The sequence below is a fragment of the Glycine soja genome, chromosome 10 (assembly GCF_004193775.1).
Source record: "Glycine soja cultivar W05 chromosome 10, ASM419377v2, whole genome shotgun sequence".
Lineage (NCBI taxonomy): Eukaryota > Viridiplantae > Streptophyta > Magnoliopsida > Fabales > Fabaceae > Glycine > Glycine soja.
In genome coordinates this window covers 39,893,281-39,907,805 of record NC_041011.1, presented here as the reverse complement: position 1 = coordinate 39,907,805, position 14,525 = coordinate 39,893,281, and the positions used below count along the sequence as shown (strand labels likewise).

The window sequence follows — 14,525 nt, the reverse complement described above, 5'->3', positions numbered from 1 at the left end:
AATTATTTCTTTCCTTATCTCGATTATTTTGTCTTACACATTTAAAGAACATTGTTAAATTGATTGCTGCTTCTTCTTCTACATTCTAAATTTATCACATATCATTTAAAAGGGGATTAAAATTTTTTAGTCAAAATTTTTTTAAGACTTAATTCACCCCCTCTTAAGTTATTGAGGCCACTTGTTCAACAGCTTGCACAATTACAAACATCACCTTCACTTTATAGTATTGTTGAAGTGTTAACCCATAGTAAATATTATATTATTCCAATTGATCGATGCTTAAAAGTTCTATACAAAGTTTAGACAAACATGAGTTATTCAATAATTAAAGATTTCAAGCAGAGTTGCATGAATTGAACCACGATAAGAATAATACTTTATACAATAGATGAAATCATTAAATTTAAAACCATGCCATTTGTAACCTATCTAGAACCTTATGTGCCAAGAAACAACGGCTCAGTTTCAAGGGACAAATCAAAATTGAGTCACTTTCGCAAACTCTTCTTTATTCTAAGAACAATGTGAGCTAAGTCAACAGACTCCTTGTTTAATCAAAATCGAGTCTATATATACCATGATTATGTTAGTATTTGACAGGAATAGTTGAATCAAATACAAACATCATGCATCATGGCTAAAACGCTTGGGTTGCCCATGGTGGGAGAGGTGCACGTAGCTTAACGTGAAAATCAGAAACAGGATGTTCAAACGACAATGTTTCTGCATGAAGGTGATGTGCATGATGAGTGGCTCCTTTTCACTCGTGCACACCCTTGTATTTCACATCTCCTATGATAGAAATCCCAAGGTATTGACAGTGCAACCGAATCTGATGCGTTCTTCCACTCTGAGGATACGCTCTCACCACTATCTCGCTCTCATTACCTTCCTCTTTCACAGCCTTTCCTTCAACCACTATAACATTACCCCCCTCTTCGGCGTTCCCAAATTCAAAGTCCAAAACCTCCCTGAAGCTTCCATTTCCGTTTATGGAAAAAATCTCAAAGGAAGTCTCCATGGAGCGGACAACCGAGCCGCCTGGTAGCGTGCGTCCGACGTCTGAGGCAGCGTAGACTCGCCAGGCGCCGAACTTGGACTACCGTGACCGGATCTGACGGTGACCCTGATACAAAGACTGAAGCAAGCACAAGCAAGAAGGAGGTGAAAATAGCAATAACAGACCAAGAACACGAAGCAAGGGTGCAGTCACAAAACACATGGGTGCAGTCAATAGGAAAGCCTAAAAGGGTCATCACAAGACCTTCTTACCTCAACGACTACATATGATGAGGCTGGTATGAAGGGAAGCTGACATGGTTGCGCTAAGGAGAATCCACAATTGCAGAATTGTTGGTTGATGGTACTGCAGGGGACAACATGATCACAATAGAATTAGCCAATAATTTGGAAAATATTCCCTGAGCATAAGAAGATAAATTCTGTTAGTAGGGAAGTTAGTATAAATAAGCAATTGTAATAACAATAAGACATGAATGAAAATACAACTTCCTTTCTCTCTGTGTCTGTTTTCCCTTTCCCTCTCTTAATTCTGGAGGAGCTGGCCTCGAACCCAGCATTATTAGTTTCTGTGTCTAACAAATTGGTGCTCTCGTTGCGAATCCACCTCCATGAGTTCCTCGGATAAGCTTGATGAGGCTCTGCTTCGCCTCTCTAACCATCAGGCCCTCCTTGGTGAATCCATGAATACCCTCACTCAGAAGATTGACGACCTCCTGACTCAGGTCACCCCCATGTTTTCGTCTCCTTCTAGCTCATACACACCACCCCCACCACCTGTACCTACACAAAGCCACAAAATGAAGCTCGAGGTTCCACGCTTTGATGGCACAGAACCTCTTGGTTGGATTTTCAAAATCAACCAATTTTTCGAATACCACAGAACACCAGAGAATGAATGACTTACCATTGCATCGTTTTACATGGAAGGGGGCGCACTTTCGTGGTTTCAATGGATGACCAACGGCCAGTTCACGTCGTGGACCGTGTTCCTCCAAGCTCTCCAGACACGATTCGCCCCAATATGATGATCCTACGGGGGCGTTATTCAAGCTCACTTAGAGAGGGTCAGTGACTCAATACCTTTCCGAGTTCGAAGAACTAGCAAATCGAACCATTGGCCTTCCCTCGCCGTTCTTGCTCAGTTGCTTCGTCTCCGGGCTCACCCCAGAGATACGCCGAGAGGTTCAGGCGCTTCAGCCACTCACTCTGGTCCAAGCTGCAGGGCTGGCGCGCCTCCAAGAAGAGAAACTCTTGGACAAACGTCCTCCACCATGACCAAGACCTACTCCGCCAGTCCCAACCCCAGCCTTGGTTCCGCCTTCCCCACCATCTCATTCCCCACGCCCTACACCATTACCACCCCTTCTCCCTGCTCCCACCCGCACTGCACCACCCCCAATACGCCGTCTATCTCTGGACGAAATCGCCTCACGGCGGGAATGTGGTCTCTGTTTCTATTGTGATGAAAAATTCCATAGAGGACACAAATGTGCCTCTAGGGTTTTTTTGTTGATTGCGGACGAAGAAGACAACCCCACTCCTCATATAGGATCCCCTAACCCACCCCTCGACCCGCCAGACCATATTGATATTACTGACCTGGGCCTGTCCCAAATTAGCCTAAATTCACTTGCGGGTCACCTCGCCCCGGAAACCTTACGACTCATGGGCCAACTTTTCCAGCCACCCTGTTGTGGTGCTCGTGGACGGTGGCAACACCCACAATTTTATTCAACAGGAGCTCGTCACTCAATTGCGCCTTCCCTGTCAGCCCACTCCTTCACCACTACGTGTTATGGTGGGAAATGGTCAGAATCTTCAATGCACCAGCTTTTGCGAAACCATCATTCTCGACATTCAATCCACTCAGTTCACCGTGGATTTACATGTCCTGCCCATTGTCGGAGCAAATGTGATTTTGGGAGTTCAGTGGTTGAAATCTTTAGGACCCATTCTCACTGATTATAACTCCCTTTGCATGCAATTCATTCATGAGGGTCGTATCATCACACATTAGGGAGACAAGGAATTCACTCTAAACCCGATAACTTCATCTCAATTTCGTCATATGTCGCAGACAACAGAGACAGGCCTGTATTGCCATATCTCCCTTATTGAGACTGACTCCATCACATCTCAGAACTTCCATCCGGATATTCAAAAGCTCCTCACCAAGTTTGCGAGCCTATTTCAGCAACCAAACACCATACCCCCGGCACGTGAAACTGACCATCACATTCATCTTCTTCCTCACTCAGCTCCCGTCAATGTCTGGCCATACAGATATCCCCACTTTCAAAAGTGTGAAATCAAAACACAAGTTGACGCAATGCTCCAAAAGGGTCTAATTCAACCAAGCACCAGCCCCTTCTCTTCCCCGGTGTTGCTGGTGAAGAAGCACGACGACACGTGGCGGTTCTGCGTGGATTATCGCGCCCTGAATGCAATTACGATTCGTGATCGTTTCCCAATCGCAATGATTGATGAGCTCTTGGATGAGCTTGGTGGTGCTCGCTGCTTCTCTAAACTCAATTTATTGCAGGGATATCATCATATACGCATGCATTCCGACGACATCCCGAAGACTACCTTTCACACCCATCATGGCCACTACAAGTTCAGAGTGATGCCATTTGGGTTGTGTAATGCGCCTTCATCCTTCCAGGCCATGATGAACGCCATTTTCCGCCCTTACTTGCGTCAATTTATCATTATGTTCTTCGATGATATTCTCATATATAGTTCTTGCTTTGCTGACCATCTTCTTCACTTAGAACTCGCCTTTCAGGTACTCTCTGCTCACCACTTTGTTCTGAAACTCACCAAGTGCTTCTTTGCTCAAGATTAGGTGGAGTACTTGGGCCACTTGGTGTCCTACCGTGGTGTGGAGCCCCTCGCATCAAAAGTGGCGGCCATCCATAACTGGCCTATACTTCGGACAACTCGAGCAGTTCGAAGCTTCTTAGGATTGGCTGGATTCTATTGTCATTTTATACGAGGGTATGCTTCTATTGCAGCTCCTTTGGTGCACATCACTACTATGGATCAATTTGCGTGGTCACCCCTGGCGCACACTGCATTCGATCAGCTCAAGCAAGCTCTCTCTCACGCACCTGTTTTGGCCTTACCGGACTTTACCATGTTGTTCACCGAGGAAACGGATGCCTCAGGGATTGGAATGAGGGCAGTCCTTTCCCAGAACAATCACCCCATAGCATTCTTCAGTAAGCCCTTTCCTCCAAAATTGCTACGGGCTTCAGCATACGTCCGCGAGCTCTTCGCCATCACAGCCGCCGTGAAGAAGTGGCGGCAGTATCTGCTCGGCCATCGTTTCACCATCATTACTGACCACCAAAGCCTTAAGGAGCTGCTAACTCAAGTCATCCAAACACCAGAGCAACACATGTACTTGGCTAGGTTAATGGGATATGATTATCAAATCCAATATCGGTCTGGTGCCCACAACCAAGCTGCTGATGCTCTCTTACGATGCTTTGACCAAGATTCCACTCTGCTTAGCCTTTTCGTGCCTTGCCCCTTGTTTTTGACTAAATTGTACAACCAATTGGATGCTCACCAGGAATATAATCAACTCCGACAGAAAATTCTAAAGAATCCTGAGAAACATGTTGGTCTCTCCCTCGCTCAGAAATTGATCCTTCCCAAAGGACGAATTTGGTTACCCAAAGACTTGAAAATCATCCCCACCTTGCTGGTCGAGTATCACACTACACCAACTGGTGGTCATATGGGGGTTGTGAAAACCATAGCCCGCTTAATGGAAAATTTTGATTGGGAAGGACTTCGAGCAGATGCCACTAAGTTTATGGCTCAATGTCTTGATTATCAGTACGTTAAATATGAAACGAAAAGAGTAGTTGGTCTCCTGTGTCCATTGCCGGTACCGCATAGACCTTGGGAGGACCTTTCATTGGACTTCATCACCGGACTTCCCCCTTATCACGACAACATTGTGATACTAGTCGTGGTTGATCAGTTTTTTAAAGGAATGCATTTAGGTATGCTTCCAGCGTCCCACACAGCTCAAGTTGTAGCTACCTTATTCATGGAGATCGTAGGCAAAATCCATGGTCTACCAAGAAGCTTGGTCTCTGACCGTGACCCGCTATTTGTCAACAAGTTTTGGCAAGAACTATTCCGTCGGAGTGGAACGTAGCTTCGAATGAGCTCTGCCTACCATCCACAAAGTGATGGTCAGACTGAGGTGCTCAATAGAGTCATTGAACAATACCTGCATGCTTTCGTTCATTGTCGGCCACGCGAATGGGGAAAATACTTACTTTGGGTAGAATAGTCACATGATACCTCGTGGAACTCAGCCACAGGGACCACCCCATTCGAAGTCACCTTTGGGTGCAAGCCTTTCAAATTTCCTGAATACATCGCAGGGACTTCGGTGCTAGATGCAGTTGATGAAATGTTGACAAACAGAGAGGAGACATTTCAGACTATAAGAAAGAAGCTTCTGCGGGCTCAAGAACGGATGAGGAAGGCAGCAGACGCTAACCGGAGAGAAGTGAATTACCAAACAAGGGATTGGGTAATGCTGAAACTACGCCCCTACCGCCAAGTCTCAGCCAAAGGACCTCAGGCAGCAATGGGCAAGTTGACCAAGAGATTCTATGGGCTGTTCCAAATCGTAGAGCTTATTGGCAAGGCAGCATATCGCTTGAAGCTATCGGAAGGACCTCGTATACATCCGATCTTCCATTGTTCCTTACTGAAGTCTTTTAAAGGTAATCCTGAACAAGGATCCGAAGTTGCTCTGCCCAAATGCTTCACTCAGCACCAACCTGTCATCTCCCTTATGGCTATCCTTGATTATTGCCGAGCATCAGAGCAAGCTCCCTGGGAAGTTCTGGTGCAATGGGAGGGGTTATTGCCAGAAGAAACATCCTGGGAAGATTGGAAGCAGCTGTGTGCAGATTATCACCTTAAGGACAAGGTGAATTTTCAAGGGCCCACGACTGATACAAAGACTGAAGCAAGCACAAGCAAGAAGGAGGTGAAAATAGCAACAACAGACCAAGAACACGAAGCAAGGGTGCAGTCACAAAACACAGGGGTGCAGTCAATAGGAAAGCCCAAGAGGGTCATCACAAGACCTTCTTACCTCAACGACTACATATGATGAGGCTGGTATGAAGGGAAGCTGACGTGGTTGCGCAAAGGAGAATCCACAATTGCAGAATTGTCGGTTGATGGTACTGCAGGTGACAGCATGATCACAATAGAATTAGCCAATGATTTGGAAAATATTCCCTGAGCATAAGAAGACAAATTCTGTTAGTAGGGAAGTTAGTATAAATAAGCAATTGTAATAACAATAAGACATGAATGAAAATACAACTTCCTTTCTCTCTGTGTCTGTTTTCCCTTTCCCTCTCTTAATTCTGGAGGAGCTGGCCTCGAACCCAGCATTATTAGTTTTTGTGTCTAACAGACCCGTTCCTAAATGGGAGGAGAACCTGTGCAGAGGGCAATGTAAGTTTTCTTAACTTTATGATCAGTGAAGGCATTGACAAGCTTGGCGGCGACCTTGTGGGACTTGGATAGGAGCAATATGCCGATGGTGTCGCGATCGAGCCGATTAGCGAGGGAGGAGAGGAGGTTCTGGCAGTAGATTTCGCGGTGCTTGTTGACTGCGATGAGGATGTCGACGGGTGAGAGGGAGAAGAGGCGCTCATGGCCTTGCTCAGCTCGAGTTCTTTAGAGATTGGGTAATGACATGTGACATTGACATGGCTACGGCGGAGAAGACCAAAGCCTTGGGGTTGAACGAGAGCGTGAGCCCTGAGGCTCATAAGTCACCTGTTTAATCTGAAACCAATGTGAAGCATGATCCTAAAATATGAGCCCCATTTAAATTTAAGATGTTCATATATAAATTTGTAAATTTTATACATATCTTGCATAGGAAGATTTAAATTCAAGAATTAGGAGTAGCAGACAACTATATGTAAAAAAAAATAATCAATTAGGAATATAAAATATTACTATATGTTCCAAAATATAAGGAAAAAAATCTTATGCATTTATCTTAAATATAAATAAATCTTAATAATTTTGTACTCATTTAATAATATTTTCATTAAGACTTCATTTTTAATGATTTTCATTTATTTTTGATATTAAATTCAAAGTTAGATACTTTAAAAAATATTTATTTTTAAATGAAATAGTATAATTAAATATTATTAACCAATTTTTTAACTAACATAAAATAATTTTATATTCTTTTATAATATGTGAGAAGTAGTTGTATATAAAATTATAGATCTTTCAATCAAACCAATTTTTTAATTAGCATAAAATAATTTTATATTCTTATAGTATTTGAGAAGTGGTAGTATATAGATCTTTCAATAATAATAAAAAAAAAACAGTATTATATATTAGGTGGGAGTGACAGGTTTCCCTACCCCGTCATCTTCTTCGCATTAGGGTTCTTCTCGTTCCCTCAAATTCTGAGAATTTGACCACCAATTATTACTGCGTTTTAAAATCTGACATTTGTCCGTATCCAACGATTCAGCAGAAGATCGAAATTCTTCGGCGTCTTCGGTTCGGTTACGGTTCTACGTGGACAATTACGTATGGCTTCATCCTCGATAATCACTCCCGAAGATGTGTTGGAGTCGCTGATGAACGACGGCACAATTGATGCCCTCAGACTGAAGATCATCAACCAGCTCAAAGCCAATGTAGTTTCTTCCCTCCCTTCTTTTCAATTTCTTTGTTAATTGAGTTTTCATATCATTCTTTTTCTAAGTTTCTACTAGCATCTTCATATATTTAATTTCTTTAATTTACTTTGACCTTAAGTCTGATCGGTTTGTGCTATTTTGTTGTATTTTTGTAGGAGGAATTGAAGAGTACTACTATAAAGATGGCTGAGCAGAGTAAGGTTCTGAACACCCCTGGGGCTGAGAAACAGACCAAAAGAGAGCTCTTTGACGCACTTCGGCAAGAACTTGAGTAAGTGATACGGTTGCGTATTTTTCTATGCGGAACTTAAACTGATTCAAAGGGAACTTAACTTCACAAGTTTCATTTTTTTTTTCTGTAGCCGTTGGGCCAGTATCATACTAGTATTCTTTTTAGCACTGACTATTTTCGACCCCCGTTTAATTCTCTGCTTAAAGTAGAAGAAAGCTTTTGTGTTGACTAGAATTTCTTCTTTGAGCTATTGACCTAAATGTTCTATAATCTGTATGCTGCTACAGGCTTATAGCCACTGAACCCTGGTTAGTATAGAACATAAATCAAATCTGTGTACTTAGGTTCAGTCCTGTCATGGTTCAAATGAAACTAAAAGACATACATAATAGATCAATTGAAGATGACACGGTAACATTGCTGCACTAGCATGAACAACACTCATGTTACATATTAGTATTTTATAAACCCCCTTGTCTGGCAGAAGTCCCCTCCACCCCTTTCACTTGAAAAGGTAAACCGCTCCCAAGTTCTTGGGTTGACCTTGAAATCTCTCCTGCCAAATTGAAAAGAACATTTACCAGGTTCACAATACTCTCTGGTATGTGCTATCAGTACTGGTAGTGGTATGTGTTACTCGACCTTTCAAAGTATAGATATGTGGAGGGTATGCAGTCTAATGTATTTGTCCTTACTCAACAGGTGGCCAGCTCATTTATTTAGTTAGTTATCAATTCTTAATTTTATATAATAATTTTTAAAACCTGAAAATGCTTCCCTTAATTAATCTGAAAATTTTATATCAGTTTATTGACTGGCCATTCAAGGATTGTCTTGATTATGTGTTTTGAGAAGTAATGCTGGATGAACTTGAAAACTTTAGTTTTTTTCCTCAGTGGTTTTAGGTTGTCTATCCAGCTTCAAAATCACAGATTGGAGTAGCATTCCAAACTTCCAAATTCAAATATGTAATCTTTTCATCCTCCGGGCCACCTTCCAGAAAGTCCAAAGGATTGCAGATTTGTAGTCACCTTTTGGAGTCTCTGCATAAGATCCGACCTGATCTCTATGCAGGCTTCTCACCTCTTGCATAAGTTGCACCAACATTGCTTCCAACAGCACGAGTGATGCGGCTCAAATTTGGTTAAGCAGTGACCTCCAAATTGATGTAGGATAACAGACCTTAGGATTTTACTGTGGCACTCAGAATATTGGGGTAAAATGATATGTGCAAATCAGATCTGGAACCCAGCCAAAAGATGGCCTTTAAGTTTGAACCCCTCCTGTTATTTAGGAACAATGGATCTTGATCAAAATCATTGTTCTGTCATCTGTGTATAGACTGTGAGTAAATTGATGTCAATTTTCTTCAAGGACATTACCGATATTGCTTTACATGGTTGAGGTCTAAATTAATGTTGAAATTCTTTAGAGGACTGAACCAAAGTGATAGCTTTTATATCTTCAGAGGGTTGCCACAGGGGCTTACTTTGCTATTAACCTTTTTTGCCCTTCCCCACAATTGTTTTGCATGTTTGAAAAATAGAAGCTATGTGTTTGGAATTGGATATGTTAAAACTTAAAACACTCTCTAAGCAGACCTCCCTGGTCAATCAATGCACAGCTACTTGGTTGTACACATGACTAAAAAGTTTCTTACTCTCCTTCTGGCATAGTTTAGAATAAATAGAAGCACACTGCATAAAGTTCTTCTATTTTACCCTTTTGTCTCCTGAATGTCTATTTCCTTGTGTTGTCTTCCAGATGCTATATGTAGGTCTTGGAAGAATTGTTACTTTGTCAGAAGTCATTATTCCCAATTGGATTATATCTTCATGATTACCACTGTATATGTTTTTGTTCAAACATATTGATATACATCTTTGGTTCACTGATTGTCTGCCTTTATCTTACATCCATGCTTATTTCATGCAGAGCTTCTGTACTTGAAAAAGCCTCAAAATCAGTTTGGGATTTAATTTTAGACAATAATGGCCTGGGTAAGGAGATTAGTGAAACGGTTGAGCGAGTGTTTTGTCGATTGAGTGGCCAGGAACCTCCATTATTTCCACTTCCGAATGGAGAACCACAACCTGATAAGGAGACTGACAACAGAAAAGAAAAAGGAAAGCAGAAGGAAAATGAAAACACAAATTCAAATACTCCATCTAAGAAAAGAAGCTTCAGTGAAATAAATTTGGATGGAGCAGATGAAACTGCAACCAGGTCCTCTGATCCTGCAGCAGTATTGGAAGGTTCTGGCAAATCGCCCCTATCAATTTCTAAGACTTGACTTGCAAGTTTGACGAGCCTTTTGTAACAGAAGTGATTGCATCTGGTAAATATATTATATTGACACTTTGTAGAACTTCACTGCAATTTAGATGAATCTTGGTGCTGAAGTTTTCTTTAGAATGCAACAGTCATCGTGTATGCTATATACAATTGATGAAATTAATTTATGAAACTTTAGGAAAGTCTGTTGTTTATTAACTTATTTTGTATCTTTAAACTTGTGAAGCTTGATAGAGGAGATTTGGGAATTACAATTTGCATATCATGGTATATGCCATATAGGTTGAAGCCCTCTTGTTGGTATTTTATTTTACAACATAATTCACTTTCCCTCAAGCAATTAAATTGCTCAGGGTGAAACTATTTCCAGCTTAGAAAACACTTCAAATTTGTAAAACCTGCGAGCCATACATTTTTAAAGTAACTTTTGACTGTTTTCATTAGTTGAATTGAGACTTTGTTTTTATTTTTTATTTTTTATTACTGAAGTTGAATTGTGAGACCTAGACTGCGTTATTATAAATATTCATCCTTTATTACATGTTGATTATTGCGTTAGTTTTTTTCATTTATTATTTCGTTGTCCTTTGTTAATGATTATGATCTTTATTTTGTTGCATGCTTTTCTTTTTTTGGTACAATTTTGCATTCTTTGGTTAAGTAGATAGTAGACAGATGAAAAAAAAAACACACTATAAAGGAAGTTTTTAAACTTAAGTTTGTGGTATGCTGTTATATCATTTTGTTTTTTAAAATTAGCTGATTAAGACGTGTTCCATGAGAAGAGTGTTTTTTGTAATTGATACAAGTTAAAGTAAAAGTTTTCCAATTGAACAATAACTAAATGATAAAATTGGAATATATGTTAATTTCTAATAAAAATCAGGAGCACTGCCCTTGGGTCACATACATTTCTTCAGTTACAATTGAAATCTTTCAAAAATTTACGAGATTAAATTAAATGTAAATTATGAGATTAAGGCGAATCATTGGCATATCAAGAAAACATTCCTTTTGCTTTTGGAGTGCGAGATGTCTACAACTACAAGCTCCGCAATTGCTTTGGGAAGATACTTGCGTGAACATTTCACTATGGTTAGTGTGTTTTTTTTTCTATGATCCATCTATGGTTAGTGTCAGTAGTTCAATATACTATCTAACATTGAAAACTTAATAACCAGGCACCTCACACTCGTTGCTTTCTTTGTTCAACTATAGGTACAGATGAAAAGATGACCACATCCAGCTTCAACCTTTCAAGTTGGAAGAGTTCTTTCATCTAACTTGATCTGATCATTATGGAGTCAGGACAAAAGATTTACCAAATATAAAATATCTTTGTGGATGAATTCAGCTCACAGCTCATATCTATCTATCTACCTATGTAGTATCCATTTGAGAATAGTTTACACTGCAAGTGTTAGTTTCTTAGCCAATGTTTACCCACCAAAAAATGATGGTATGTTAGAAAACTCATAATATGAACAGTTGAACACACACTACCATAAAGATGTGACAGGTGAATAATTTTTTTTACTCTTTCACTAACTTTTGTATTTTAATGACATAGAGAGGCATTAATTTATATTACTCCTTTTTTGCCATTATTTCTTTTGTTTGTAATTTAACTGATAAAAAATATAATTACTTTACGGGTAGTCAACTAGCTAGGAATAAAGATTATTAAAACGGAGGAATTTAATCGTGCTTAGTCTTGATCAATTTTCCAATTTAAAAATGGCGACAAAAAAAATGCTAAAATGTCATTTATTATGAAATCAGATTAATTAATTATATATTTTTTATTTAAATGTGTTGTCATATTATTGTTATAAAGTTTAAAATTCACATTCCAATCAGCCAAAATTTTATGTGAAAACATATCTATATATAAACTTCACTCGAAGTTTTAGAACAATCAAATCGAAATTTTAACTTATAATAATCGTTGATCTTATTTAAATATGTAATATCCACTTTAATATTTTTTGAACCGTTAGATTAAAACTTTAATCTCATAATAACAGTTGATATGATTTAATGTGATATAAAATTAATGAAAGGTTATTAATTTTTAAAAATCTAGGGAAAACTAATAACATAATATTAATTTAAATTTCAGTTTTAAAATGATTATTTACTTTTAAAAACTATGTAATATACTAAATTTAAAATGTATATTAATAATTTATACACACATACATTTTTTTATTTATTAATAATCTAGGTTTTACCTCTTTTGCCATTACTTTGAATATTTTTTGCCACAAAATAAATAAGATGATTTTTTTAAAAATATGTAATATTTAATATATTTTTTTTACACTAAATAAAATGAAAATAATTTCACAAACCTTAATGTCTATATATATATATATATAAAGAAAGTTTAAAATTTTGTCAATTGTTGGATCAAAATTCTAATTTGACAACAATTATTGATTTGGTACTAAAGAAACCTTGAAGCTTTTTCAACCGTTAGATCAAAATTCTAATTTTATAACAACCATTGATTTAGCTATTGTAATTTTTTTTTGTAAAAATATTTTATTCAACGAATTTTTTTTATAAGAAAAAGTATTAACATTTTAGAACAGATAGATTTTTTTTACTCCCTTTGATTTTATAATCAATTTTAAAAATGGATTATAAAAATATATATAGACACATATAATGTTTTTTATTTAATTTCAATGCTAAAATATTAATTTTTAAAAATTATATAGCAAATAAAATGTTACTACTTAATATTATTATCATTGGATCGAAATTCTAATTTCACAACTTCGCTGTTGTAAATTTTGTTGTCAAGAAAGTACTTAAAAATTATTTAACTTATTAGATTTATTTTAATTATTTTGACAACAGGAATTTATATTATTCAATGCAAATCCATTGATTTTATTCAACGGAAATTTAATGTAAAAAATTTATTAAACATTTTAAAACAAATAGATTTTTTACTCCCATTGATTTTATAATAAATTTTAAAAATAAATTATACAAATATATGTAGACATATATAATTATACTTTATTTAATTTCTATATTAAAATATTAATCTTAACAAAAATATATAACAGATAAAATGTTTTTTTACATGATATAAAAAATAAATGTTACTAAATATTACCATTATTTATTATTAATAGTAATTAAAGGGCAATTCATCAAATCATGTCCAAGTTTTTAAAAATATTTAAAAGTAACGTAATGTTTCAAAGTTTTTGCTCTCTTTAAATGATTTAAGACTAATTTAATATCAACAAAAAAACTGAATGTGTACTCCTCCTTTTACTATTTGGTGGCTTCATGGTTATTATTTTTCGGTAACATTTTTTTATGCCACACGTTTATAATTTTTTATGTCTTATGAACATTAAAAATATGAAGAACAAGTTATCCATAAAAAAATTTGTTTCTTTCCTGCATTTTGCATACTATTTCGATTAGTTTCTTTCATGCATACCAGCAGCAATGGCTACTTACAATAATGATAAGAAAACAATGAGTACTCTCATTGGTGATCAAGATCAATAAAGAATGACTGCTTCGAGCAAAGAAGTTGATACTTCCAAAAAATGCTATGAAAAAGTAAGTAAAATTTTTATAATGTTCACAAGATTTTTGTTATAACAATGTTCTATTTAAAATCCATTTGAAGAGTCTTTGGACAGGTTTTATAAGATGCGAATTGTTGTGTTTCTTTTTACTACCTTTCTATCTTCTATAAAATTTGAGCACATTTAGAATTTCCGGCCACTTCTAGGTGAGCAAAAATAATATTCTTCTTTATATATGGCAAACACTGTTTCCATATTATGTTGTTCTTAAATATTATTTTTTCCTATTTTTCTTATTAGTATTATTGTTTTCTTCTATGATAACATAACATAGGATGAGTGTTTTTTTTTTATAAATAAAAATGACATTTTATTTCCTGTCATCATTTGAGTCTTCAAAGTTTTGCCTTATCAATTATGCTCTAACATAAGATGAAATTTACCAGGTTTGTTGAAGCCTAAGCAATAATGAGGGTGAAGTTGGAGGCACGATATCCATGCTATTTCTCTCATAAATTCTATTAGCATGGTTTTTCCAATATCAATTACCTCCTCATGCTACAATTTGAGTATTTTATTTTATTCTAATAGGTATTGTATTATAAACCTTTAAAATTAAGTAGCAATAAAGTTAGTATATACCTAAAACTAAATTGAAAGAATAAAATATAACTAAATTAT

At 37.1% G+C, this 14,525-nt stretch overlaps 1 protein-coding gene and 1 pseudogene across 5 annotated transcripts; one reads left to right on the top strand and one right to left on the bottom strand.

Moving 5' to 3' along the window:
• Positions 1 to 335: 335 nt before the first annotated feature.
• On the bottom strand, positions 336 to 1,583 carry LOC114371747 (annotated as a pseudogene).
• Positions 1,584 to 7,437: 5,854 nt separating this feature from the next.
• LOC114372647 lies at positions 7,438 to 11,871 on the top strand. Of its 5 annotated transcripts, none has more exons than XR_003658232.1 (5): positions 7,438 to 7,751; positions 7,910 to 8,025; positions 9,922 to 10,324; positions 11,308 to 11,376; positions 11,500 to 11,871. XR_003658232.1 is itself a non-coding variant. In XM_028330327.1 (4 exons), exons 1-3 carry the CDS (start codon positions 7,644 to 7,646, stop codon positions 10,277 to 10,279), a joined length of 582 nt encoding a protein of 193 aa, XP_028186128.1. In that variant the 5' UTR covers positions 7,438 to 7,643; the 3' UTR covers positions 10,280 to 10,324; positions 11,500 to 11,871. The 5 variants fall into 5 exon arrangements, 2 of the variants coding, with proteins under 2 accessions (XP_028186128.1, XP_028186127.1); XR_003658231.1 differs by having other exon boundaries at positions 11,263 to 11,376; XR_003658233.1 differs by having other exon boundaries at positions 11,257 to 11,376.
• The last annotated feature ends 2,654 nt before the right edge of the window (positions 11,872 to 14,525 follow it).

What these genes read in the sequence shown, in the direction of transcription:
- LOC114372647 (XM_028330327.1), top strand. Translation starts at nt 7,644, where the DNA reads ATGGCTTCATCCTCGATAATCACTCCCGAAGATGTGTTGGAGTCGCTG. An exon ending in TCAACCAGCTCAAAGCCAAT is followed by an intron (nt 7,752 to 7,909) that starts GTAGTTTCTTCC and finishes GTATTTTTGTAG; the next exon opens with GAGGAATTGAAGAGTACTAC. An exon ending in GCACTTCGGCAAGAACTTGA is followed by an intron (nt 8,026 to 9,921) that starts GTAAGTGATACG and finishes TATTTCATGCAG; the next exon opens with AGCTTCTGTACTTGAAAAAG.